Genomic DNA, 25,840 nt, shown 5'->3' with positions numbered 1-25,840 from the left:
CCTAGAGAGAGCCCTGATGAAATAGTGAAGGATTTAAAACAAGTTGAACATAATAAATAAATAAATGAATAAGAAATACTTATTCATAACCCAAAACAAGACGGTTTTAAAAGACAGTATAAAACATTTTATAAATCACATCTTACAGCAATACCACTCCGGAGCGCTCTGGAGGAGGTTTTCATCAAGGATCTCTCTGTACTTTGCTCCAATCATCTTACCCTCTATCCTGACTAGTCTCCCATTCCCTGCCGCTGAAAAACATCCCCACAGCATTATGCTGCCACCACCATGCTTCACCGTAGGGATGGTGCCAGGTTTCCTCCAGACGTGAAGCTTGGCATTCAGGCCAAAGAGTTCAATCATGGTTTCATCAGACCAGAGAATCTTGTGTCCTTTAGGTTCCTTTCGACAAACTCCAAGCGGGCTGTCATGTGCTTTTTAATGAGGAGTGGATTCTGTCTGCCCACTCTACCATAAAGGCCTGAGATGTTTGTCCTTCTGGAAGTTTCTCCCATCTCCACAGAGGAACTCCGGAGCTCTGTCAGAGTAACCATCGGGTTCTCTAGGAAGAGTCATAGTGGTTCCAAACGTCTTCCATTTTAGAATGATGGAGGCTGCTGTGTTCTTGGGGACCTTCAATGCTGCAGAAATGTTTTGGTACCCTTCCCCAGATCTGTGCCTCAACACACTTCTGTCTCGGAGCTCTACAGACAATTTATTCGATCTCATGGCTTTGTTCTTGCTCTGACATGCACTGTTAACTGTGGGACCTTTTTATACAGACAGGTGTGTGGCTTTCCAAAGGACAATTCATTGAATTGACCACAGGTGGACTCCAATCATGTTGTAGAAACATCTCAAGGATGATCATTGGAAACAGGATGCACCTGGGCTCAATTTCGAGTCTCATAGCAATGGGTCTGAATACTTATGTAAATAAGTCATTATGGGGTATTGTATGTAGATTGATGAGAAAAAACAAATATTTAATTAATTTTAGAATAAGGCTGTAATGTAACAAAATGTTGGGGTCTGAATACTTTCCGAATGCACTGTGTTTCTTTGTAGTCTATATCCTTGAAATAACAAATTATATAGACGACATAATACATTTTCCTTCTTAGAATCCATGTCTGTCTCCTGACCTATTTGGGTGTTTATATGATGTTTAATATGACATGTAGTCTATTCAGAGTGTTTAATATGACATGTAGTCTATTCAGAGTGTTTAATATGACATGTAGTCTATTCAGAGTGTTTAATATGACATGTAGTCTATTCAGAGTGTTAATATGACATGTAGTCTATTCAGAGTGTTAATATGACATGGAGTCTATTCAGAGTGTTTAATATGACATGGAGTCTATTCAGTTTATATGATTTTAATATGACATGTAGTCTATTCAGAGTGTTTAATATGACATGAGTCTATTCAGACTGTTTATATGATGTTTATTGACATGTAGTCTATTCAGATGTTTAATATGACATGTAGTCTATTCAGAGTGTTTAATATGACATGTAGTCTATTCAGACTGTTTATATGACATGGAGTCTATTCAGAGTGTTAATATGCTGTTTAATATGACATGGAGTCTATTCAGAGTGTTTAATATGACATGGAGTCTATTCAGAGTGTTTAATATGCTGTTTAATATGACATGTAGTCTATTCAGAGTGTTTAATATGACATGTAGTCTATTCAGAGTGTTTAATATGACATGTAGTCTATTCAGAGTGTTTAATATGACATGGAGTCTATTCAGAGTGTTTATATGCTGTTTAATATGACATGTAGTCTATTCAGAGTGTTTAATATGACATGTAGTCTATTCAGAGTGTTTATATGATGTTTAATATGACATGTAGTCTATTCAGAGTGTTTAATATGACATGTAGTCTATTCAGAGTGTTAATATGACATGTAGTCTATTCAGAGTGTTAATATGACATGTAGTCTATTCAGAGTGTTTAATATGACATGTAGTCTATTCAGAGTGTTTAATATGCTGTTTAATATGACATGGAGTCTATTCAGAGTGTTAATATGACATGTAGTCTATTCAGAGTGTTAATATGACATGTAGTCTATTCAGACTGTTTATATGACATGTAGTCTATTCAGAGTGTTAATATGACATGGAGTCTATTCAGACTGTTTATATGACATGTAGTCTATTCAGACTGTTTAATATGCTGTTTAATATGACATGTAGTCTATTCAGAGTGTTAATATGACATGTAGTCTATTCAGAGTGTTAATATGACATGTAGTCTATTCAGAGTGTTAATATGACATGTAGTCTATTCAGAGTGTTAATATGACATGTAGTCTATTCAGAGTGTTTAATATGACATGTAGTCTATTCAGAGTGTTTAATATGCTGTTTAATATGACATGTAGTCTATTCAGAGTGTTAATATGACATGTAGTCTATTCAGAGTGTTAATATGACATGTAGTCTATTCAGAGTGTTAATGATGAATATGACATGTAGTCTATTCAGAGTGTTTAATATGACATGTAGTCTATTCAGAGTGTTAATATGACATGTAGTCTATTCAGAGTGTTAATATGACATGTAGTCTATTCAGAGTGTTAATATGACATGTAGTCTATTCAGAGTGTTAATATGACATGTAGTCTATTCAGAGTGTTAATATGATGTGTAGTCTATTCAGAGTGTTTAATATGACATGTAGTCTATTCAGAGTGTTTATATGATGTTTAATATGACATGTAGTCTATTCAGAGTGTTTAATATGACATGTAGTCTATTCAGAGTGTTTATATGATGTTTAATATGACATGTAGTCTATTCAGAGAGTTTATATGACATGGAGTCTATTCAGAGTGTTAATATGACATGTAGTCTATTCAGAGTGTTAATATGACATGTAGTCTATTCAGAGTGTTAATATGCTGTTTAATATGACATGTAGTCTATTCAGAGTGTTTAATATGACATGTAGTCTATTCAGAGTGTTAATATGACATGTAGTCTATTCAGAGTGTTTATATGACATGTAGTCTATTCAGAGTGTTAATATGACATGTAGTCTATTCAGAGTGTTAATATGATGTGTAGTCTATTCAGAGTGTTTAATATGACATGTAGTCTATTCAGAGTGTTTATATGATGTTTAATATGACATGTAGTCTATTCAGAGTGTTTAATATGACATGTAGTCTATTCAGAGTGTTTATATGATGTTTAATATGACATGTAGTCTATTCAGAGAGTTTATATGACATGGAGTCTATTCAGAGTGTTTAATATGACATGGAGTCTATTCAGAGTGTTTAATATGACATGTAGTCTATTCAGAGTGTTTAATATGCTGTTTAATATGACATGGAGTCTATTTGAAATGATAAACGCTTCTTACATTCACCTTTTCATATTTATTTATTTATTATTCAAATACTTTTCACTCAAATCCATATGTACAGGTAGAGTCAGCGTGGGTAGAGTCAGCGCGGGTAGAGTCAGCGCGGGTAGAGTCAGCGCGGGTAGAGTCAGCGCGGGTAGAGTCAGCGCAGGTAGAGTCAGCGCAGGTAGAGTCAGCGCAGGTAGAGTCAGCGCAGGTAGAGTCAGCGCAGGTAGTGTCAGCGCAGGTAGTGTCAGCGCAGGTAGAGTCAGCGCAGGTAGTGTCAGCGCAGGTAGAGTCAGCGCAGGTAGAGTCAGCGCAGGTAGAGTCAGCGCAGGTAGAGTCAGCGCAGGTAGAGTCAGCGCAGGTAGAGTCAGCGCAGGTAGAGTCAGCGCAGGTAGAGTCAGCGCAGGTAGAGTCAGCACAGGTAGAGTCAGCACGAATCAATAGCTAACCAGTCAGATCTGTCTTCTCTCATTCTATGGTATCACAGAGGCATGAGAAAAACAGATCCATCCACCTCTTCTCCCTCCCCCTTTCCTCTCCTCTCCACTATTCTTCTTCCTCTCCTCTCCCTCTCTCCAGTCCTATTCTCCCTCTCACCTCCTCCCCACTATTCTTCTTCCTCTCCTCTCCCTCTCTCCAGTCCTATTCTCTCTCTCACCTCCTCCCCCTCCTCTCTCCTCTCCACTCCCTCTTTCCTCTCCTCTCCACTATTCTTCTTCCTCTCCTTTCCCTCTCTCCAGTCCTATTCTCCCTCTCACCTCCTCCCCACTATTCTTCTTTTCTCTCCACTATTCTTCTTCCTCTCTCCAGTCCTATTCTCTCTCTCACCTCCTCCCCCTCCTCTCTCCTCTCCACTCCCTCTTTCCTCTCCTCTCCACTATTCTTCTTCCTCTCCTTTCCCTCTCTCCAGTCCTATTCTCCCTCTCACCTCCTCCCCCCACTCCCTCTTTTCTCTCCACTATTCTTCTTCCTCTCTCCAGTCCTATTCTCTCTCTCACCTCCTCCCCCTCCTCTCTCCTCTCCACTCCCTCTTTCCTCTCCACTATTCTTCTTCCTCTCCTCTCCCTCTCACCTCCTCCCCCTCCTCTCTCCTGTCCTCTCCCTTTCTCCAGTCCTATTCTCACCCTCCTCTCTCCTCTCCTCCCATAATAACCCATAGACAGCTGGTTATCGGAGCTCAGCTCAGTGTGCCATCATGCCTTTGTATACACTGCCATCTACAGGATTAACACTGCACTCATACGAGCCCCCAGTAACATGAAGGGAGAGGAGGGCTCTGGTGAAAAGTAGTGAAAGGTGTTTCATGCCTTATAGTTCCAACAGATATGACTAAGTGACTGGTGACTGAATGACTGGCTGGTGACTGAATGACTGACTGGTGACTGAATGACTGGCTGGTGACTGGCTGGCTGGCTGGTGACTGACTGGCTGGCGGGTGACTGACTGGCTGGCGGGTGACTGACTGGCTGGCTGGCTGGTGACTGACTGACTGGCTGGTGACTGACTGGCTGGCTGGTGACTGAATGACTGGCTGGTGACTGACTGGCTGGCTGGTGACTGAATGACTGGCTGGTGACTGAATGACTGGCTGGCTGGCTGGTGACTGACTGGCTGGCCGGCTGGTGACTGACTGACTGGCTGGTGACTGACTGGCTGGCTGGTGACTGAATGACTGGCTGGTGACTGAATGACTGGCTGGTGACTGAATGACTGGCTGGCGACTGACTGGCTGGCTGGCTGGCTGGTGACTGAATGACTGGCTGGTGACTGAATGACTGGCTGGTGACTGACTGGCTGGCTGGTGACTGACTGGCTGGCTGGTGACTGAATGGCTGGCTGGTGACTGACTGGCTGGCTGGTAACTGACTGGCTGGCTGGTAACTGACTGGCTGGCTGGTGACTGAATGACTGGCTGGTGATTGAATGACTGGCTGGTGACTGAATGACTGGCTGGTGACTGAATGACTGGCTGGCTGGCTGGTGACTGACTGACTGGCGACTGAATGACTGGCTGGTGACTGACTGGCTGGCTGGTGACTGAATGACTGGCTGGTGACTGAATGACTGGCTGGTGACTGAATGACTGGCTGGCTGGCTGGTGACTGACTGGCTGGCTGGCTGGCTGGCTGGTGACTGACTGGCTGGCTGGCTGGTGACTGACTGACTGGCTGGTGACTGACTGACTGACTGGCTGGTGACTGACTGACTGGCTGGCTGGTGACTGACTGACTGACTGACTGGCTGGCTGGTGACTGGTGACTGAATGACTGGCTGGTGACTGAATGACTGGCTGGTGACTGAATGACTGGCTGGTGACTGAATGACTGGCTGGTGACTGACTGACTGACTGGCTGGCTGGTGACTGGTGACTGGCTGGCTGGTGACTGGTGACTGACTGGCTGGCTGGTGACTGACTGGCTGGCTGGCTGACTGGCTGGTGACTGAATGACTGGCTGGTGACCGACTGGCTAGCTGGTGACTGACTGGCTGGTGACTGACTGACTGGTGACTGACTGGCTGGCTGACTGGCTGGTGACTGACTGGCTGGCTGACTGGCTGGCTGGTGACTGACTGGCTGGCTGGCTGACTGACTGGCTGGTGACTGACTGGCTGGCTGGTGACTGACTGGCTGGCTGGCTGGCGACTGACTGGCTGGCTGGTGACTGGCTGGCTGGCTGGTGACTGGCTGGCTGGCTGACTGGCTGGTGACTGGCTGGCTGGCTGGTGACTGGCTGGCTGGTGACTGACTGGCTGGTGACTGACTGGCTGGCTGGTGACTGGCTGGCTGGCTGGTGACTGACTGGCTGGTGACTGACTGGCTGGCTGGCTGGCTGCTGACTGGCTGGCTGGTGACTGACTGGCTGGTGACTGGCTGGCTGGTGGCTGGCTGGCTGACTGGTGACTGGCTGGCTGGTGACTGACTGGCTGGTGACTGGCTGGCTGGTGACTGGCTGGCTGTCTGGCTAGTGACTGGCTGGCTGGTGACTGGCTGGCTGGCTGGTGACTGACCGGCTAGCTGGTGACTGATTGGCTGGCTGGTGACTGGCTAGCTGACTGGCTGGCTGGTGACTGACTGACCGGCTGGTGACTGACTGGCTGGCTGGTGACTGGTGACTGAAAGACTGGCTGGTGACTGAATGACTGGCTGGTGACTGAATGACTGGCTGGTGACTGACTGACTGACTGGCTGGCTGGTGACTGGTGACTGGCTGGCTGGTGACTGGTGACTGACTGGCTGGCTGGTGACTGGTGACTGACTGGCTGGCTGGTGACTGGCTGGCTGGCTGACTGGCTGGTGACTGAATGACTGGCTGGTGACCGACTGGCTGGCTGGTGACTGACTGACTGACTGGCTAGCTGGTGACTGACTGGCTGGTGACTGACTGGCTGGCTGACTGGCTGGTGACTGACTGGCTGGCTGACTGGCTGGCTGGTGACTGACTGGCTGGCTGGTGACTGACTGGCTGGCTGGTGACTGACTGGCTGGCTGGTGACTGACTGGCTGGCTGGTGACTGACTGGCTGGCTGGTGACTGGCTGGCTGGCTGGTGACTGGCTGGCTGGCTGGCTGGCTGGCGACTGGCTGGCTGGTGACTGACTGGCTGGTGACTGACTGGCTGGCTGGTGACTGGCTGGCTGGCTGGTGACTGACTGGCTGGTGACTGACTGGCTGGCTGGCTGGCTGCTGACTGGCTGGCTGGTGACTGACTGGCTGGTGACTGGCTGGCTGGTGACTGGCTGGCTGACTGGTGACTGGCTGGCTGGTGACTGGCTGGTGACTGGCTGGCTGGTGACTGGCTGGCTGTCTGGCTAGTGACTGGCTGGCTGGTGACTGGCTGGCTGGTGACTGACTGACCGGCTAGCTGGTGACTGACTGGCTGGCTGGCTGGTGACTGGCTGACTGACTGGCTGGCTGGCTGGCTGGCTGGCTGACCGGCTGGTGGCTGACTGACCGGCTGGTGGCTGACTGACCGGCTAGCTGGTGACTGACTGGCTGGCTGGCTGGTGACTGGCTGACTGACTGACTGACTGACTGACTGGCTGGCTGGCTGGCTGACTGACCGACTGGCTGGTGACTGGCTGGCCGGCTGGTGACTGGCTGGCTGGCTGACTGGTAACTGGCCGGCTGGCTGGTGACTGACTGACTGGCTGGCTGGCTGGTGACTAGCTGGCCGGCTGGTGACTGACTGACTGGCTGGCTGGTGACTGGCTGACTGACTGGCTGACTGGCCGGCTGGTGACTGACTGGCTGGCTGGCTGGTGACTGGCTGGCTGACTGGCCGGCTGGTGACTGACTGGCTGGCTGGTGACTGGCTGGCTGGCTGACTGGCCGGCTGGTGACTGACTGGCTGGCTGGTGACTGGCTGGCTGGCTGGCTGGCTGGCTGGCTGGCTGACTGGTGACTAGAGTCAGCGCAGGTAAAGTCAGCGCAGGTAGAGTCAGCACAGGTAGAGTCAGCACAGGTAGAGTCAGCACAGGTAGAGGCTGTACAGGTAGAGTCAGCACGATTGGCTGACTGGCTGGCTGGCTGGCTGGCTGGCTGGCTGGCTGGCTGGTGACTGTCTGACTGGCTGGCTGGTGACTGACTGACTGGCTGGCTGGCTGATTGGCTGACTGCCTGGTGACAAGAGACAGATTCCTACAGATGACGCCAGAAGAAATGGAGTCTGATAGTCTTCATCCACTCCTTCTCTCTGAACCATGTCACCTAGTGTATAGCAGAGAATGTGTTTCCATACCAAGGGAAGGCAGCAATCATTTCTACTTCACCACCGAGACTCAAAGTAGATCTGCACTGAGAACAAATTTCAAGGTAAAGGTCACCCTCTCTGGTCAAAAGTAGTCCACACTACAAAGGGAAAGGGTACCAATTTCAGACGTGATCTATATGTTGTTTGTGATAAAGAGTTTGTTAAAACACTCTCTCCATTGAGAGCCCTCAGCTCACCTTCACTATTATGAGTCCTGCAGGACTTCACAGACACAATGTTCTAGAATCTTTGGGTCTAGGTTCTAGAATCTTTGAGTCTGTGTTCGAGAATCTTTGGGTCTATTCAGGCCAGGTCATAGTACCACCCCCACTGCATCCCTGGTGTTAAATAACGTGGTAAAGGGTATGTATAAAAATGAAAGACTTGTGCTGCCCTAAGACTTGACCTATCGAAGGCTTTTGATACTGTTGTCCACTCTTTACTAATTGAAAGATTGTCTGCAATTGGCCTGGATCAAGCATCATGCAATACCTGACAGACAGAACACAAGGGGTATTCTCTGAAGTCAGGTTTCCGTGACATTAGGAAAAGGTGTCCCACAGGGATCGATGTTTGGTCCTATACTTTTTACTGTCTATTTAAACAATATAGGTCTATATGCCAAACAAAAAGTGTGACATACATCTGTTTGCAGGCTGTGACAGCGCTATAATCTGTCTTTATTGCCCTGCAGAAAGCCTTTGTTGGACTGAAATAGGTAATTAATGCAGGTAAAAACCACCAGGTATATGTTATTTTCAAAAACACTTGTATCTGATGATTTATGCATATGTACACTGGATAGTATCCTCATTGGATAGTGTCCTCATTGGATAGTGTCCTCATTGGATAGTGTCCTCATTGGATGGTATCCTCATTGACGGTGTCCTCGCTGGATAGTGTCCTCATTGACGGTGTGCTCATTGGATAGTGTCCTCGCTGGATAGTATCCTCATTGACGGTGTGCTCATTGGATAGTGTCCTCGCTGGATAGTGTCCTCATTGGATAGTGTCCTCATTGGATAGTGTCCTCGCTGGATAGTGTCCTCATTGGATAGTATCCTCATTGGATAGTATCCTCATTGGATAGTATCCTCATTGACGGTGTCCTCGCTGGATAGTGTCCTCATTGACGGTGTGCTCATTGGATAGTGTCCTCGCTGGATAGTATCCTCATTGACGGTGTGCTCATTGGATAGTGTCCTCGCTGGATAGTGTCCTCATTGGATAGTGTCCTCATTGGATAGTGTCCTCGCTGGATAGTGTCCTCATTGGATAGTGTCCTCATTGGATAGTGTCCTCATGGATAGTGTCCTCATTGGATAGTGTCCTCATTGGATAGTGTCCTCATTGGATAGTGTCCTCATTGGATAGTGTCCTCATTGGATAGTGTCCTCATTGGATAGTGTCCTCGCTGGATAGTGTCCTCATTGGATAGTGTCCTCATTGGATAGTATCCTCATTGGATAGTATCCTCATTGACGGTGTCCTCATTGGATAGTGTCCTCATTGGATAGTGTCCTCGCTGGATAGTGTCCTCATTGGATAGTGTCCTCATTGGATAGTGTCCTCATTGGATAGTGTCCTCATTGGATAGTGTCCTCATTGGCGGTGTCCCTGCTTATAAATATCTGGGCATCTGGATTGACAAAAAAGGACCATTTTAAAAAGCATATTGATGAGTTAGTTAAGAATAAAAATGAATTCAACTGGATGTTCTGGTGCCTGAGGCAGTTCAACTGGATGTTCTGGTGCCTGAGGCAGTTCAATGTGATGTTCTGGTGCCTGAGGCAGTTCAACTTGATGTTGTGGTGCCTGAGGCAGTTCAACTTGATGTTCTGGTGCCTGAGGCAGTTCAACTTGATGTTGTGGTACCTCTGGGGCAGTTCAACTTGATGTTCTGGTACCTCTGGGGCAGTTCAACTTGATGTTGTGGTGCCTGAGGCAGTTCAACTTGACGTTGTGGTGCCTGAGGCAGTTCAACTTGATGTGCTGGTACCTCTGGGGCAGTTCAACTTGATGTTGTGGTGCCTGAGGCAGTTCAACTTGATGTGCTGGTACCTCTGGGGCAGTTCAACTTGATGTTGTGGTGCCTGAGGCAGTTCAACTTGATGTGCTGGTACCTCTGAGGCAGTTCAACTTGATGTGCTGGTACCTCTGGGGCAGTTCAACTTGATGTTGTGGTGCCTGAGGCAGTTCAACTTGATGTGCTGGTACCTCTGGGGCAGTTCAACTTGATGTTGTGGTGCCTGAGGCAGTTCAACTTGATGTGCTGGTACCTCTGGGGCAGTTCAACTTGATGTTGTGGTGCCTGAGGCAGTTCAACTTGATGTTGTGGTGCCTGAGGCAGTTCAACTTGATGTTGTGGTGCCTGAGGCAGTTCAACTTGATGTTGTGGTGCCTGAGGCAGTTCAACTTGATGTTCTGGTGCCTGAGGCAGTTCAACTTGATGTTCTGGTGCCTGAGGCAGTTCAACTTGATGTTGTGGTGCCTGAGGCAGTTCAACTTGATGTTGTGGTGCCTGAGGCAGTTCAACTTGATGTTCTGGTACCTCTGGGGCAGTTCAACTTGATGTTGTGGTGCCTGAGGCAGTTCAACTTGATGTTGTGGTGCCTGAGGCAGTTCAACTTGATGTGCTGATACCTCTGGGGCAGTTCAACTTGTTGATTAAGGACCTCTTTGCAGAGGAATTGATTGTTTTTCTTGAATGGCTTGTAAATATTTTTATGATGCTGTATTTGTAAATGGTATAAATTGTGTATATGTAGCACTCCCTTGTGAAAGAGGCCTTGGTCTAAATGGGAACTACATGAGAAAATAAACGTTCAATAAAAGATTCAATATTAACGATAACAACAATATGTTAGACAGAACCTCCTAACAGGCACATCACAGTTCACTATGTAGAGGATAGGATCAATGGAGGAGAAGCATAATTACACATAACACTCCTGTTGAGGACTGGGACAACTACACATAACACTCCTGTTGAGGACTGGGACAATAACACTCCTGTTGAGGACTGGGACAATAAGACTCCTGTTGAGGACTGGGACAATAACACTCCTGTTGAGGACTGGGACAATAAGACTCCTGTTGAGGACTGGGACAATAAGACTCCTGTTGAGGACTGGGACAATAAGACTCCTGTTGAGGACTGGGACAATAACACTCCTGTTGAGGACTGGGACAATAAGACTCCTGTTGAGGACTGGGACAATAAGACTCATGTTGAGGACTGGGACAATAAGACTCCTATTGAGGACTGGGACAATAACATTCCTGTTGAGGACTGGGACAATAAGACTCCTGTTGAGGACTGGGACAATAACATTCCTGTTGAGGACTGGGACAATAAGACTCCTGTTGAGGACTGGGACAATAAGACTCCTGTTGAGGACTGGGACAATAAGACTCCTGTTGAGGACTGGGACAATAAGACTCCTGTTGAGGACTGGGACAATAAGACTCCTGTTGAGGACTGGGACAATAACATTCCTGTTGAGGACTGGGACAATAACATTCCTGTTGAGGACTGGGACAATAAGATTCCTGTTGAGGACTGGGACAATAAGACTCCTGTTGAGGACTGGGACAATAAGACTCCTGTTGAGGACTGGGACAATAAGACTCCTGTTGAGGACTGGGACAATAAGACTCCTGTTGAGGACTGGGACAATAAGACTCCTGTTGAGGACTGGGACAATAAGACTCCTGTTGAGGACTGGGACAATAAGACTCCTGTTGAGGACTGGGACAATAAGACTCCTGTTGAGGACTGGGACAATAAGACTCCTGTTGAGGACTGGGACAATAAGACTCCTGTTGAGGACTGGGACAATAAGACTCCTGTTGAGGACTGGGACAATAAGACTCCTGTTGAGGACTGGGACAATAAGACTCCTGTTGAGGACTGGGACAATAAGACTCCTGTTGAGGACTGGGACAATAAGACTCCTGTTGAGGACTGGGACAATAAGACTCCTGTTGAGGACTGGGACAATAAGACTCCTGTTGAGGACTGGGACAATAAGACTCCTGTTGAGGACTGGGACAATAAGACTCCCGTTGAGGACTGGGACAATTAACGTATAACCATATAACCGACGGTTATGAATTAAGACGGTGCTGAAATGAAAATAACCATAATAAGCGTAAAAAAAAACAATGCATTTTGTGTGTTTGGAACCAGTGGTTGAGTGAGATAGAAACACAATGAATAGAACAGACTTGGAACCTCTAATCCTGGCAGTATAACGAGTCAGCTCGTACGCTCTCTGCGGCTGCCAGGTATTGTGATGCAATAATTGCCGTGGTAATGTAGAATATTCATTCAAATGATGTTTAATTGATGTGGCTCACGCATTCTATTCATTCTTTTTCTATGGCATCACATTCAGTCAGGAATGAGGAGGAGAAAATGTACAATGTACAAAAAAATTGGAGAAAAAAAATGCCCCCCTCCACCCTTGAACACGCATGGTGAATGTTTCCGTATGGACTGAAACACTAACAATTTGCCCATTGCATCAGCGAAGAAGCGTATCTCCTAGCCGCACGTGTTCAGTTCTCTCTGTGACCAGCTCTCTGCAAATGCCAAAATTGTCATTTCAGTCGCTCTGTCTCCTGATGCTAACTTCCATACAAAACAATAGGCCTCCTGCTCTGGCAGGATTAGAGTTGGGAGGGAGAGGTGGGAGCTCTGTGTGTGTGTGTGTGTGTGTGTGTGTGTGTGTGTGTGTGTGTGTGTGTGTGTGTGTGTGTGTGTGTGTGTGTGTGTGTGTGTGTGTGTGTGTGTGTGTGTGTGTGTGTGTGTGTGTGTGTGTGTGTGTGTGTGTGTGTGTGTGTGTGTGTGTGTGTGTGTGTGTGTGTGTGTGTGTGTGTGTGTCTCACAGTGGGAGCTGTCTGAAGTGAGGAGAATCTACTGCAACTCAAACCATTTTCAGGTTTTAATGTCACGTACAGGTGAAGTGAAAACGCCAGACACAACAACCCAGCAATCCATAACAACGTTACGCCAGACACAACAACCCAGCAATCCATAACAACGTTACGCCAGACACAACAACCCAGCAATCCATAACAACGTTACGCCAGACAAGAAGAAGAACACCAGAAAGTAAGTAATCATACTATATACAGGGTCAGTTAATACCATACTATATACAGGGTCAGTTAATACCATACTATATACAGGGTCAGTTAATACCATACTATATACAGGGTCAGTTAATACTATACTATATACAGGGTCAGTTAATACCATACTATATACAGGGTCAGTTAATACTATACTATATACAGGGTCAGTTAGTACCATACTATATACAGGGTCAGTTAATACCATACTATATACAGGGTCAGTTAATACCATACTATATACAGGGTCAGTTAATACCATACTATATACAGGGTCAGTAAATACCATACTATATACAGGGTCAGTTAGTACCATACTATACACAGGGTCAGTTAGTACCATACTATATACAGGGTCAGTTAATACCATACTATATACAGGGTCAGTTAGTACCATACTATATACAGGGTCAGTTAGTACCATACTATATACAGGGTCAGTTAATACCATACTATATACAGGGTCAGTTAATACCATACTATATACAGGGTCAGTTAGTACCATACTATATACAGGGTCAGTTAGTACCATACTATATACAGGGTCAGTTAATACCATACTATATACAGGGTCAGTTAATACCATACTATATACAGGGTCAGTTAATACCATACTATATACAGAGTCAGTTAATACCATACTATATACAGGGTCAGTTAATACCATACTATATACAGGGTCAGTTAATACCATACTATATACAGGGTCAGTTAATACCATACTATATACAGGGTCAGTTAATACCATACTATATACAGGGTCAGTTAGTACCATACTATATACAGGGTCAGTACCATATTAACAATGTACAGGGATACTGGAGTGATGGAGGTAGATATGTAATATAATAATAATATATGCCATTTAGCAGACGCTTTTATCCAAAGCGACTTACAGTCATGTGTGCATACATTCTACGTATGTATTGGGGGAAGGTGACTATATACAGGGTCAGTACCATATTAACAATGTACAGGGGTACTGGAGTGATGGAGGTAGATATGTATAGGGGTAAGGTGACTATATACAGGGTCAGTACCATATTAACAATGTACAGGGATACTGCGATAGTGTGTAGGGGCCCTGCAGCAGCGTGTGGGGCCCTGCGGCAGCGTGTGGGGGCCCTGCGACAGCGTGTGGGGGCCCTGCGACAGCGTGTGGGGCCCTGCGGCAGCGTGTGGGGGCCCTGTGACAGCGTGTGGGGGCCCTGCGACAGCGTGTGGGGCCCTGCGGCAGCGTGTGGGGGCCCTGCGGCAGCGTGTGGGGGCCCTGCGGCAGCGTGTGGGGCCCTGCGGCAGCGTGTGGGGCCCTGCGACAGCATGTAGGGGCCCTGCGACAGTGTGTGGGGGCCCTGCGACAGTGTGTGGGGGCCCTGCGACAGTGTGTAGGGGCCCTGCGACAGTGTGTAGGGGCCCTGCGACAGCGTGTAGGGCCCTGTGAGTGACCATAGAGACAACAATAAAACACTAATAAAATAAAAAAAGAAGGGTCAACTTAGATAGTCCATGCTGCCATTTTGTTAGCCATTTAGTTAGCTACAGTATTTAGCAGATCAATACCACAGCAGACCAATACCACAGCAGATCAATACCACAGCAGATCAATACCACAGCAGATCAATACCACAGCTCACAGCAGATCAATACCACAGCAGATCAATACCACAGCTCACAGCAGATCAATACCACAACAGATCAATACCACAGCAGATCAATACCACAGCAGATCAATACCACAGCTCACAGCAGATCAATACCACAGCAGATCAATACCACAGCAGATCAATACCACAGCTCACAGCAGATCAATACCACAACAGATCAATACCACAGCAAATCAATACCACAGCAGATCAATACCACAGCAGATCAATACCACAGCTCACAGCAGATCAATACCACAGCAGATCAATACACAGCAGATCAATACCACAGCAGATCAATACCACAGCAGATCAATACCACAGCAGATCAATACCACAGCAGATCAATACCACAGCTCACAGCAGATCAATACCAGAGCAGACCAATACCACAGCAGATCAATACCACAGCAGATCAATACCACAGCAGATCAATACCACAGCAGATCAATACCACAGCAGACCAATACCACAGCAGATCAATACCACAGCAGATCAATACCACAGCTCACAGCAGATCAATACCACAGCAGACCAATACCACAGCTCACAGCAGATCAATACCACAGCAGACCCATACCACAGCTCACAGCAGATCAATACCACAGCAGATCAATACCACAGCAGATCAATACCACAGCAGACCAATACCACAGCAGATCAATACCACAGCTCACAGCAGATCAATACCACAGCAGATCAATACCACAGCAGATCAATACCACAGCAGATCAATACCACAGCAGATCAATACCACAGCAGACCAATACCACAGCTCAGAGGAGAGACGTGCACAGTGCACTGTAATTATGTACACACTGAGGACCCCGAAACCCACCAGGTTCTTACCTGATGTCCTGGTCTGTCACTATGAAGGCCTTACACAGGGGCTGCGACGTGTTGAGCCAGATAGCCGGGTTCTTCTCTGCAGCCGAGGTCGTCTGGCCCGTGATGGGGGAGGAGCTCATGTGGAGGGCGCTGGCGATGGCCGAGAGGAGCGTCTCGTCTGACGTGTCTGGACCCACGCCTGATACAGGACAACACGACGTCAGGAACACGGGTCACAAACAGAACAATAGGCAGAACACCCCAACCTCCACAGACAGACTCACATAACTCATTGTGTTTGTTTAAATGGATCATTATGTCATTGACTTCTGCATGACTCTTTCTTCTATAGTTGCTGCATTGTCTAGGAGGTCAACCTGTCGAGAGGTCAACCTGTCGAGAGGTCAACCTGTCTAGGAGGTCAACCTGTATCTAGAGGTCAACCTGTCGAGAGGTCAACCTGTCGAGAGGTCAACCTGTCGAGAGGTCAACCTGTCTAGGAGGTCAACCTGTCTAGGAGGTCAACCTGTCTAGGAGGTCAACCAGTCTAGGAGGTCAACCAGTCTAGGAGGTCAACCAGTCTAGGAGGTCAACCTCTATCTAGAGGTCAACCTGTCTAGGAGGTCAACCTCTATCTAGAGGTCAACCTCTATCTAGAGATCAGCCTGTCTAGGAGGTCAACAATCTATCTAGAGGTCAACCTGTCTAGGAGGTCAACCTCTATCTAGAGGTCAACCTGTCTAGGAGGTCAAACTGTCTAGGAGGTCAACCTGTCTAGGTCAACCTATCTAGGAGGTCAACCTATCTAGGAGGTCAACCTATCTAGGAGGTCAACCTATCTAGGAGGTCAACCTCTATCTAGAGGTCAACCTGTCTAGGAGGTCAACCTCTATCTAGAGGTCAACCTGTCGAGAGGTCAAGCTCTATCTAGAGGAAAAGCTGTCGAGAGGTCAACCTGTCGAGAGGTCAACCTGTCGTTTGGTCAACCTGTCGAGATGGAAAGGTGTCGAGAGGTTAACCTGTAAGTAAGAATTTCATTGGACTGTGTCCTTCAGGTATATCAGGTCATTAGACTGTGTTCTTCAGGTATACCAGGTCATTAGACTGTGTTCTTCAGGTATATCAGGTATACCAGGTCATTAGACTGTGTTCTTCAGGTATACCAGGTCATTAGACTGTGTTCTTCAGGTATATCAGGTATATCAGGTCATTAGACTGTGTTCTTCAGGTATATCAGGTCATTAGACTGTGTTCTTCAGGTATATCAGGTATATCAGGTCATTAGACTGTGTTCTTCAGGTATATCAGGTCATTAGACTGTGTTCTTCAGGTATATCAGGTCATTAGACTGTGTTCTTCAGGTATATCAGGTCATTAGACTGTGTTCTTCAGGTATACCAGGTCATTAGACTGTGTTCTTCAGGTATATCAGGTATATCAGGTCATTAGACTGTGTTCTTCAGGTATATCAGGTCATTAGACTGTGTTCTTCAGGTATATCAGGTCATTAGACTGTGTTCTTCAGGTATATCAGGTATATCAGGTCATTAGACTGTGTTCTTCAGGTATACCAGGTCATTAGACTGTGTTCTTCAGGTATATCAGGTATACCAGGTCATTAGACTGTGTTCTTCAGGTATACCAGGTCATTAGACTGTGTTCTTCAGGTATATCAGGTATATCAGGTCATTAGACTGTGTTCTTCAGGTATATCAGGTCATTAGACTGTGTTCTTCAGGTATATCAGGTATATCAGGTCATTAGACTGTGTTCTTCAGGTATATCAGGTATACCAGGTCATTAGACTGTGTTCTTCAGGTATATCAGGTATATCAGGTCATTAGACTGTGTTCTTCAGGTATATCAGGTCATTAGACTGTGTTCTTCAGGTATATCAGGTCATTAGACTGTGTTCTTCAGGTATATCAGGTCATTAGACTGTGTTCTTCAGGTATATCAGGTCATTAGACTGTGTTCTTCAGGTATACCAGGTCATTAGACTGTGTTCTTCAGGTATACCAGGTCATTAGACTGTGTTCTTCAGGTATATCAGGTATACCAGGTCATTAGACTGTGTTCTTCAGGTATACCAGGTCATTAGACTGTGTTCTTCAGGTATATCAGGTCATTAGACTGTGTTCTTCAGGTATACCAGGTATATCAGGTCATTAGACTGTGTTCTTCAGGTATATCAGGTCATTAGACTGTGTTCTTCAGGTATACCAGGTCATTAGACTGTGTTCTTCAGGTATACCAGGTCATTAGACTGTGTTCTTCAGGTATATCAGGTCATTAGACTGTGTTCTTCAGGTATACCAGGTATATCAGGTCATTAGACTGTGTTCTTCAGGTATATCAGGTCATTAGACTGTGTTCTTCAGGTATATCAGGTCATTAGACTGTGTTCTTCAGGTATATCAGGTATATCAGGTCATTAGACTGTGTTCTTCAGGTATACCAGGTCATTAGACTGTGTTCTTCAGGTATATCAGGTCATTAGACTGTGTTCTTCAGGTATACCAGGTCATTAGACTGTGTTCTTCAGGTATATCAGGTATATCAGGTCATTAGACTGTGTTCTTCAGGTATACCAGGTCATTAGACTGTGTTCTTCAGGTATACCAGGTCATTAGACTGTGTTCTTCAGGTATATCAGGTATATCAGGTCATTAGACTGTGTTCTTCAGGTATATCAGGTCATTAGACTGTGTTCTTCAGGTATACCAGGTCATTAGACTGTGTTCTTCAGGTATATCAGGTCATTAGACTGTGTTCTTCAGGTATATCAGGTATATCAGGTCATTAGACTGTGTTCTTCAGGTATATCAGGTATATCAGGTCATTAGACTGTGTTCTTCAGGTATATCAGGTCATTAGACTGTGTTCTTCAGGTATATCAGGTATATCAGGTCATTGGACTGTGTCCTTCAGGTATATCAGGTCATTAGACTGTGTTCTTCAGGTATATCAGGTCATTAGACTGTGTTCTTCAGGTATACCAGGTCATTAGACTGTGTTCTTCAGGTATACCAGGTATATCAGGTCATTAGACTGTGTTCTTCAGGTATATCAGGTATACCAGGTCATTAGACTGTGTTCTTCAGGTATATCAGGTATACCAGGTCATTAGACTGTGTTCTTCAGGTATACCAGGTCATTAGACTGTGTTCTTCAGGTATATCAGGTATACCAGGTCATTAGACTGTGTTCTTCAGGTATATCAGGTATACCAGGTCATTAGACTGTGTTCTTCAGGTATACCAGGTCATTAGACTGTGTTCTTCAGGTATATCAGGTCATTAGACTGTGTTCTTCAGGTATATCAGGTATATCAGGTCATTAGACTGTGTCCTTCAGGTATATCAGGTCATTAGACTGTGTTCTTGAGGTATATCAGGTCATTAGACTGTGTTCTTCAGGTATATCAGGTCATTAGACTGTGTTCTTCAGGTATATCAGGTATACCAGGTCATTAGACTGTGTTCTTCAGGTATACCAGGTCATTAGACTGTGTTCTTCAGGTATACCAGGTCATTAGACTGTGTTCTTCATGTATATCAGGTATATCAGGTCATTAGACTGTGTTCTTCAGGTATATCAGGTATACCAGGTCATTAGACTGTGTTCTTCAGGTATATCAGGTCATTAGACTGTGTTCTTCAGGTATATCAGGTCATTAGACTGTGTTCTTCAGGTATATCAGGTCATTAGACTGTGTTCTTCAGGTATATCAGGTCATTAGACTGTGTTCTTCAGGTATATCAGGTCATTAGACTGTGTTCTTCAGGTATATCAGGTCATTAGACTGTGTTCTTCAGGTATATCAGGTATACCAGGTCATTAGACTGTGTTCTTCAGGTATACCAGGTCATTAGACTGTGTTCTTCAGGTATATCAGGTCATTAGACTGTGTTCTTCAGGTATATCAGGTCATTAGACTGTGTTCTTCAGGTATATCAGGTCATTAGACTGTGTTCTTCAGGTATATCAGGTATATCAGGTCATTAGACTGTGTTCTTCAGGTATACCAGGTCATTAGACTGTGTTCTTCAGGTATACCAGGTCATTAGACTGTGTTCTTCAGGTATATCAGGTCATTAGACTGTGTTCTTCAGGTATATCAGGTCATTAGACTGTGTTCTTCAGGTATATCAGGTATACCAGGTCATTAGACTGTGTTCTTCAGGTATACCAGGTCATTAGACTGTGTTCTTCAGGTATATCAGGTCATTAGACTGTGTTCTTCAGGTATATCAGGTATATCAGGTCATTAGACTGTGTTCTTCAGGTATATCAGGTATACCAGGTCATTAGACTGTGTTCTTCAGGTATATCAGGTATATCAGGTATATCAGGTCATTAGACTGTGTTCTTCAGGTATATCAGGTATATCAGGTATATCAGGTCATTAGACTGTGTTCTTCAGGTATATCAGGTCATTAGACTGTGTTCTTCAGGTATACCAGGTCATTAGACTGTGTTCTTCAGGTATATCAGGTATATCAGGTCATTAGACTGTGTTCTTCAGGTATATCAGGTCATTAGACTGTGTTCTTCAGGTATACCAGGTCATTAGACTGTGTTCTTCAGGTATATCAGGTATATCAGGTCATTAGACTGTGTTCTTCAGGTATATCAGGTCATTAGACTGTGTTCTTCAGGTATACCAGGTCATTAGACTGTGTTCTTCAGGTATATCAGGTATACCAGGTCATTAGACTGTGTTCTTCAGGTATATCAGGTCATTAGACTGTGTTCTTCAGGTATATCAGGTCATTAGACTGTGTTCTTCAGGTATACCAGGTCATTAGACTGTGTTCTTCAGGTATACCAGGTCATTAGACTGTGTTCTTCAGGTATATCAGGTATATCAGGTCATTAGACTGTGTTCTTCAGGTATATCAGGTCATTAGACTGTGTTCTTCAGGTATATCAGGTCATTAGACTGTGTTCTTCTTCAGGTATATCAGGTCATTAGACTGTGTTCTTCAGGTATACCAGGTCATTAGACTGTGTTCTTCAGGTATATCAGGTATACCAGGTCATTAGACTGTGTTCTTCAGGTATATCAGGTCATTAGACTGTGTTCTTCAGGTATATCAGGTATATCAGGTCATTAGACTGTGTTCTTCAGGTATACCAGGTCATTAGACTGTGTTCTTCAGGTATACAGGTCATTAGACTGTGTTCTTCAGGTATATCAGGTATATCAGGTATATCAGGTCATTAGACTGTGTTCTTCAGGTATATCAGGTATATCAGGTATATCAGGTCATTAGACTGTGTTCTTCAGGTATTAGACTGTGTTCTTCAGGTATACAGGTCATTAGACTGTGTTCTTCAGGTATATCAGGTATATCAGGTCATTAGACTGTGTTCTTCAGGTATATCAGGTCATTAGACTGTGTTCTTCAGGTATATCAGGTCATTAGACTGTGTTCTTCAGGTATATCAGGTATATCAGGTCATTAGACTGTGTTCTTCAGGTATATCAGGTCATTAGACTGTGTTCTTCAGGTATACCAGGTCATTAGACTGTGTTCTTCAGGTATATCAGGTATATCAGGTCATTAGACTGTGTTCTTCAGGTATATCAGGTCATTAGACTGTGTTCTTCAGGTATATCAGGTCATTAGACTGTGTTCTTCAGGTATATCAGGTCATTAGACTGTGTTCTTCAGGTATACCAGGTCATTAGACTGTGTTCTTCAGGTATATCAGGTCATTAGACTGTGTTCTTCAGGTATATCAGGTATATCAGGTCATTAGACTGTGTTCTTCAGGTATATCAGGTCATTAGACTGTGTTCTTCAGGTATACCAGGTCATTAGACTGTGTTCTTCAGGTATATCAGGTATATCAGGTCATTAGACTGTGTTCTTCAGGTATACCAGGTCATTAGACTGTGTTCTTCAGGTATATCAGGTCATTAGACTGTGTTCTTCAGGTATATCAGGTCATTAGACTGTGTTCTTCAGGTATATCAGGTATATCAGGTCATTAGACTGTGTTCTTCAGGTATACCAGGTCATTAGACTGTGTTCTTCAGGTATATCAGGTCATTAGACTGTGTTCTTCAGGTATATCAGGTCATTAGACTGTGTTCTTCAGGTATATCAGGTCATTAGACTGTGTTCTTCAGGTATATCAGGTATATCAGGTCATTAGACTGTGTTCTTCAGGTATATCAGGTCATTAGACTGTGTTCTTCAGGTATATCAGGTATATCAGGTCATTAGACTGTGTTCTTCAGGTATATCAGGTCATTAGACTGTGTTCTTCAGGTATATCAGGTCATTAGACTGTGTTCTTCAGGTATATCAGGTATATCAGGTCATTAGACTGTGTTCTTCAGGTATATCAGGTCATTAGACTGTGTTCTTCAGGTATACCAGGTCATTAGACTGTGTTCTTCAGGTATATCAGGTATATCAGGTCATTAGACTGTGTTCTTCAGGTATATCAGGTCATTAGACTGTGTTCTTCAGGTATATCAGGTCATTAGACTGTGTTCTTCAGGTATATCAGGTCATTAGACTGTGTTCTTCAGGTATATCAGGTCATTAGACTGTGTTCTTCAGGTATATCAGGTATATCAGGTCATTAGACTGTGTTCTTCAGGTATATCAGGTATATCAGGTCATTAGACTGTGTTCTTCAGGTATATCAGGTCATTAGACTGTGTTCTTCAGGTATATCAGGTCATTAGACTGTGTTCTTCAGGTATATCAGGTATATCAGGTCATTAGACTGTGTTCTTCAGGTATATCAGGTCATTAGACTGTGTTCTTCAGGTATATCAGGTCATTAGACTGTGTTCTTCAGGTATATCAGGTATATCAGGTCATTAGACTGTGTTCTTCAGGTATATCAGGTATATCAGGTCATTAGACTGTGTTCTTCAGGTATATCAGGTATATCAGGTCATTAGACTGTGTTCTTCAGGTATATCAGGTATATCAGGTCATTAGACTGTGTTCTTCAGGTATACCAGGTCATTAGACTGTGTTCTTCAGGTATATCAGGTATACCAGGTCATTAGACTGTGTTCTTCAGGTATATCAGGTATACCAGGTCATTAGACTGTGTTCTTCAGGTATACCAGGTATATCAGGTCATTAGACTGTGTTCTTCAGGTATATCAGGTCAGGTCATTAGACTGTGTTCTTCAGGTATATCAGGTATACCAGGTCATTAGACTGTGTTCTTCAGGTATATCAGGTCATTAGACTGTGTTCTTCAGGTATACCAGGTCATTAGACTGTGTTCTTCAGGTATATCAGGTCATTAGACTGTGTTCTTCAGGTATATCAGGTCATTAGACTGTGTTCTTCAGGTATATCAGGTCATTAGACTGTGTTCTTCAGGTATATCAGGTATATCAGGTCATTAGACTGTGTTCTTCAGGTATACCAGGTCATTAGACTGTGTTCTTCAGGTATACCAGGTCATTAGACTGTGTTCTTCAGGTATATCAGGTATATCAGGTCATTAGACTGTGTTCTTCAGGTATATCAGGTCATTAGACTGTGTTCTTCAGGTATACCAGGTCATTAGACTGTGTTCTTCAGGTATATCAGGTATATCAGGTCATTAGACTGTGTTCTTCAGGTATATCAGGTCATTAGACTGTGTTCTTCAGGTATACCAGGTCATTAGACTGTGTTCTTCAGGTATATCAGGTATATCAGGTCATTAGACTGTGTTCTTCAGGTATATCAGGTATATCAGGTCATTAGACTGTGTTCTTCAGGTATATCAGGTCATTAGACTGTGTTCTTCAGGTATATCAGGTATATCAGGTCATTAGACTGTGTTCTTCAGGTATATCAGGTATATCAGGTCATTAGACTGTGTTCTTCAGGTATATCAGGTCATTAGACTGTGTTCTTCAGGTATACCAGGTCATTAGACTGTGTTCTTCAGGTATATCAGGTATATCAGGTCATTAGACTGTGTTCTTCAGGTATATCAGGTCATTAGACTGTGTTCTTCAGGTATATCAGGTCATTAGACTGTGTTCTTCAGGTATATCAGGTATATCAGGTCATTAGACTGTGTTCTTCAGGTATATCAGGTCATTAGACTGTGTTCTTCAGGTATATCAGGTATATCAGGTCATTAGACTGTGTTCTTCAGGTATATCAGGTATATCAGGTCATTAGACTGTGTTCTTCAGGTATATCAGGTATATCAGGTCATTAGACTGTGTTCTTCAGGTATACCAGGTCATTAGACTGTGTTCTTCAGGTATACCAGGTCATTAGACTGTGTTCTTCAGGTATATCAGGTATACCAGGTCATTAGACTGTGTTCTTCAGGTATATCAGGTCATTAGACTGTGTTCTTCAGGTATATCAGGTCATTAGACTGTGTTCTTCAGGTATATCAGGTCATTAGACTGTGTTCTTCAGGTATATCAGGTCATTAGACTGTGTTCTTCAGGTATATCAGGTCATTAGACTGTGTTCTTCAGGTATATCAGGTATATCAGGTCATTAGACTGTGTTCTTCAGGTATACCAGGTCATTAGACTGTGTTCTTCAGGTATATCAGGTCATTAGACTGTGTTCTTCAGGTATATCAGGTATACCAGGTCATTAGACTGTGTTCTTCAGGTATATCAGGTCATTAGACTGTGTTCTTCAGGTATATCAGGTATATCAGGTCATTAGACTGTGTTCTTCAGGTATATCAGGTCATTAGACTGTGTTCTTCAGGTATACCAGGTCATTAGACTGTGTTCTTCAGGTATATCAGGTATATCAGGTCATTAGACTGTGTTCTTCAGGTATATCAGGTATATCAGGTCATTAGACTGTGTTCTTCAGGTATATCAGGTATATCAGGTCATTAGACTGTGTTCTTCAGGTATATCAGGTATATCAGGTCATTAGACTGTGTTCTTCAGGTATATCAGGTCATTAGACTGTGTTCTTCAGGTATATCAGGTCATTAGACTGTGTTCTTCAGGTATATCAGGTATATCAGGTCATTAGACTGTGTTCTTCAGGTATATCAGGTCATTAGACTGTGTTCTTCAGGTATATCAGGTCATTAGACTGTGTTCTTCAGGTATACCAGGTCATTAGACTGTGTTCTTCAGGTATATCAGGTATATCAGGTCATTAGACTGTGTTCTTCAGGTATATCAGGTATATCAGGTCATTAGACTGTGTTCTTCAGGTATATCAGGTATATCAGGTATATCAGGTCATTAGACTGTGTTCTTCAGGTATATCAGGTCATTAGACTGTGTTCTTCAGGTATATCAGGTCATTAGGTCATTCTTCAGGTATATCAGGTATATCAGGTATACCAGGTCATTAGACTGTGTTCTTCAGGTATATCAGGTATATCAGGTCATTAGACTGTGTTCTTCAGGTATATCAGGTCATTAGACTGTGTTCTTCAGGTATATCAGGTCATTAGACTGTGTTCTTCAGGTATATCAGGTCATTAGACTGTGTTCTTCAGGTATATCAGGTCATTAGGTCTGTGTTCTTCAGGTATATCAGGTATATCAGGTCATTAGACTGTGTTCTTCAGGTATACCAGGTCATTAGACTGTGTTCTTCAGGTATACCAGGTCATTAGACTGTGTTCTTCAGGTATACCAGGTCATTAGACTGTGTTCTTCAGGTATATCAGGTCATTAGACTGTGTTCTTCAGGTATATCAGGTCATTAGACTGTGTTCTTCAGGTATATCAGGTATATATGATGAATAAACAGACTTCAACTTACATGTATTCTATCTGACAGTCCAGTGTATTTTATTCATAATAGATCTGTAAATATATTGAACTAATAATGGATCAAATACATTATAACTATGACTATGATAATGTGGTTATGTACAACTATAACATGATTGATAAGCTGACATTAGTAACAACAGACTAATGAAAGTAAACAAACAAACGACAGACAGGGCTCCTACTTGTTAACCCCTTAGGAAGCTCCATGCTCCTGAGGACCTCTTCTGTGATAGCTGACACCCTCAGCCCTTTCAACCGCTTCTCCCAGAACAGCTGCAAACACAACAGACAGCTGATGAGTGAGGAAGAGGAGGAGAGGGATAGAACGGTGAGGAAGAG

At 44.3% G+C, this 25,840-nt stretch overlaps 1 protein-coding gene across 1 annotated transcript in view; it reads right to left on the bottom strand.

The window, feature by feature from the left end:
- mbd2 (methyl-CpG binding domain protein 2) overlaps positions 1-25,840 on the bottom strand; it is a 116,644-nt gene that overhangs the window by 35,054 nt on the left and 55,750 nt on the right. Inside the window, exons 4-5 of the mRNA XM_046305250.1 lie at positions 25,684-25,774; positions 15,763-15,940 (exon numbers count right to left, since the gene is read on the bottom strand). Of these exons, the coding sequence (XP_046161206.1) occupies positions 15,763-15,940; positions 25,684-25,774 (269 nt within the window). The remainder of the gene's footprint in view (positions 1-15,762; positions 15,941-25,683; positions 25,775-25,840) is intronic.

The sequence above is a fragment of the Oncorhynchus gorbuscha genome, linkage group LG16, assembly GCF_021184085.1.
Source record: "Oncorhynchus gorbuscha isolate QuinsamMale2020 ecotype Even-year linkage group LG16, OgorEven_v1.0, whole genome shotgun sequence".
In the NCBI taxonomy this organism is placed as follows: Eukaryota; Metazoa; Chordata; class Actinopteri; order Salmoniformes; family Salmonidae; genus Oncorhynchus; species Oncorhynchus gorbuscha.
Note: the sequence above shows the minus strand (reverse complement) of the source record. Positions and strands in the feature narration are given on the sequence as shown.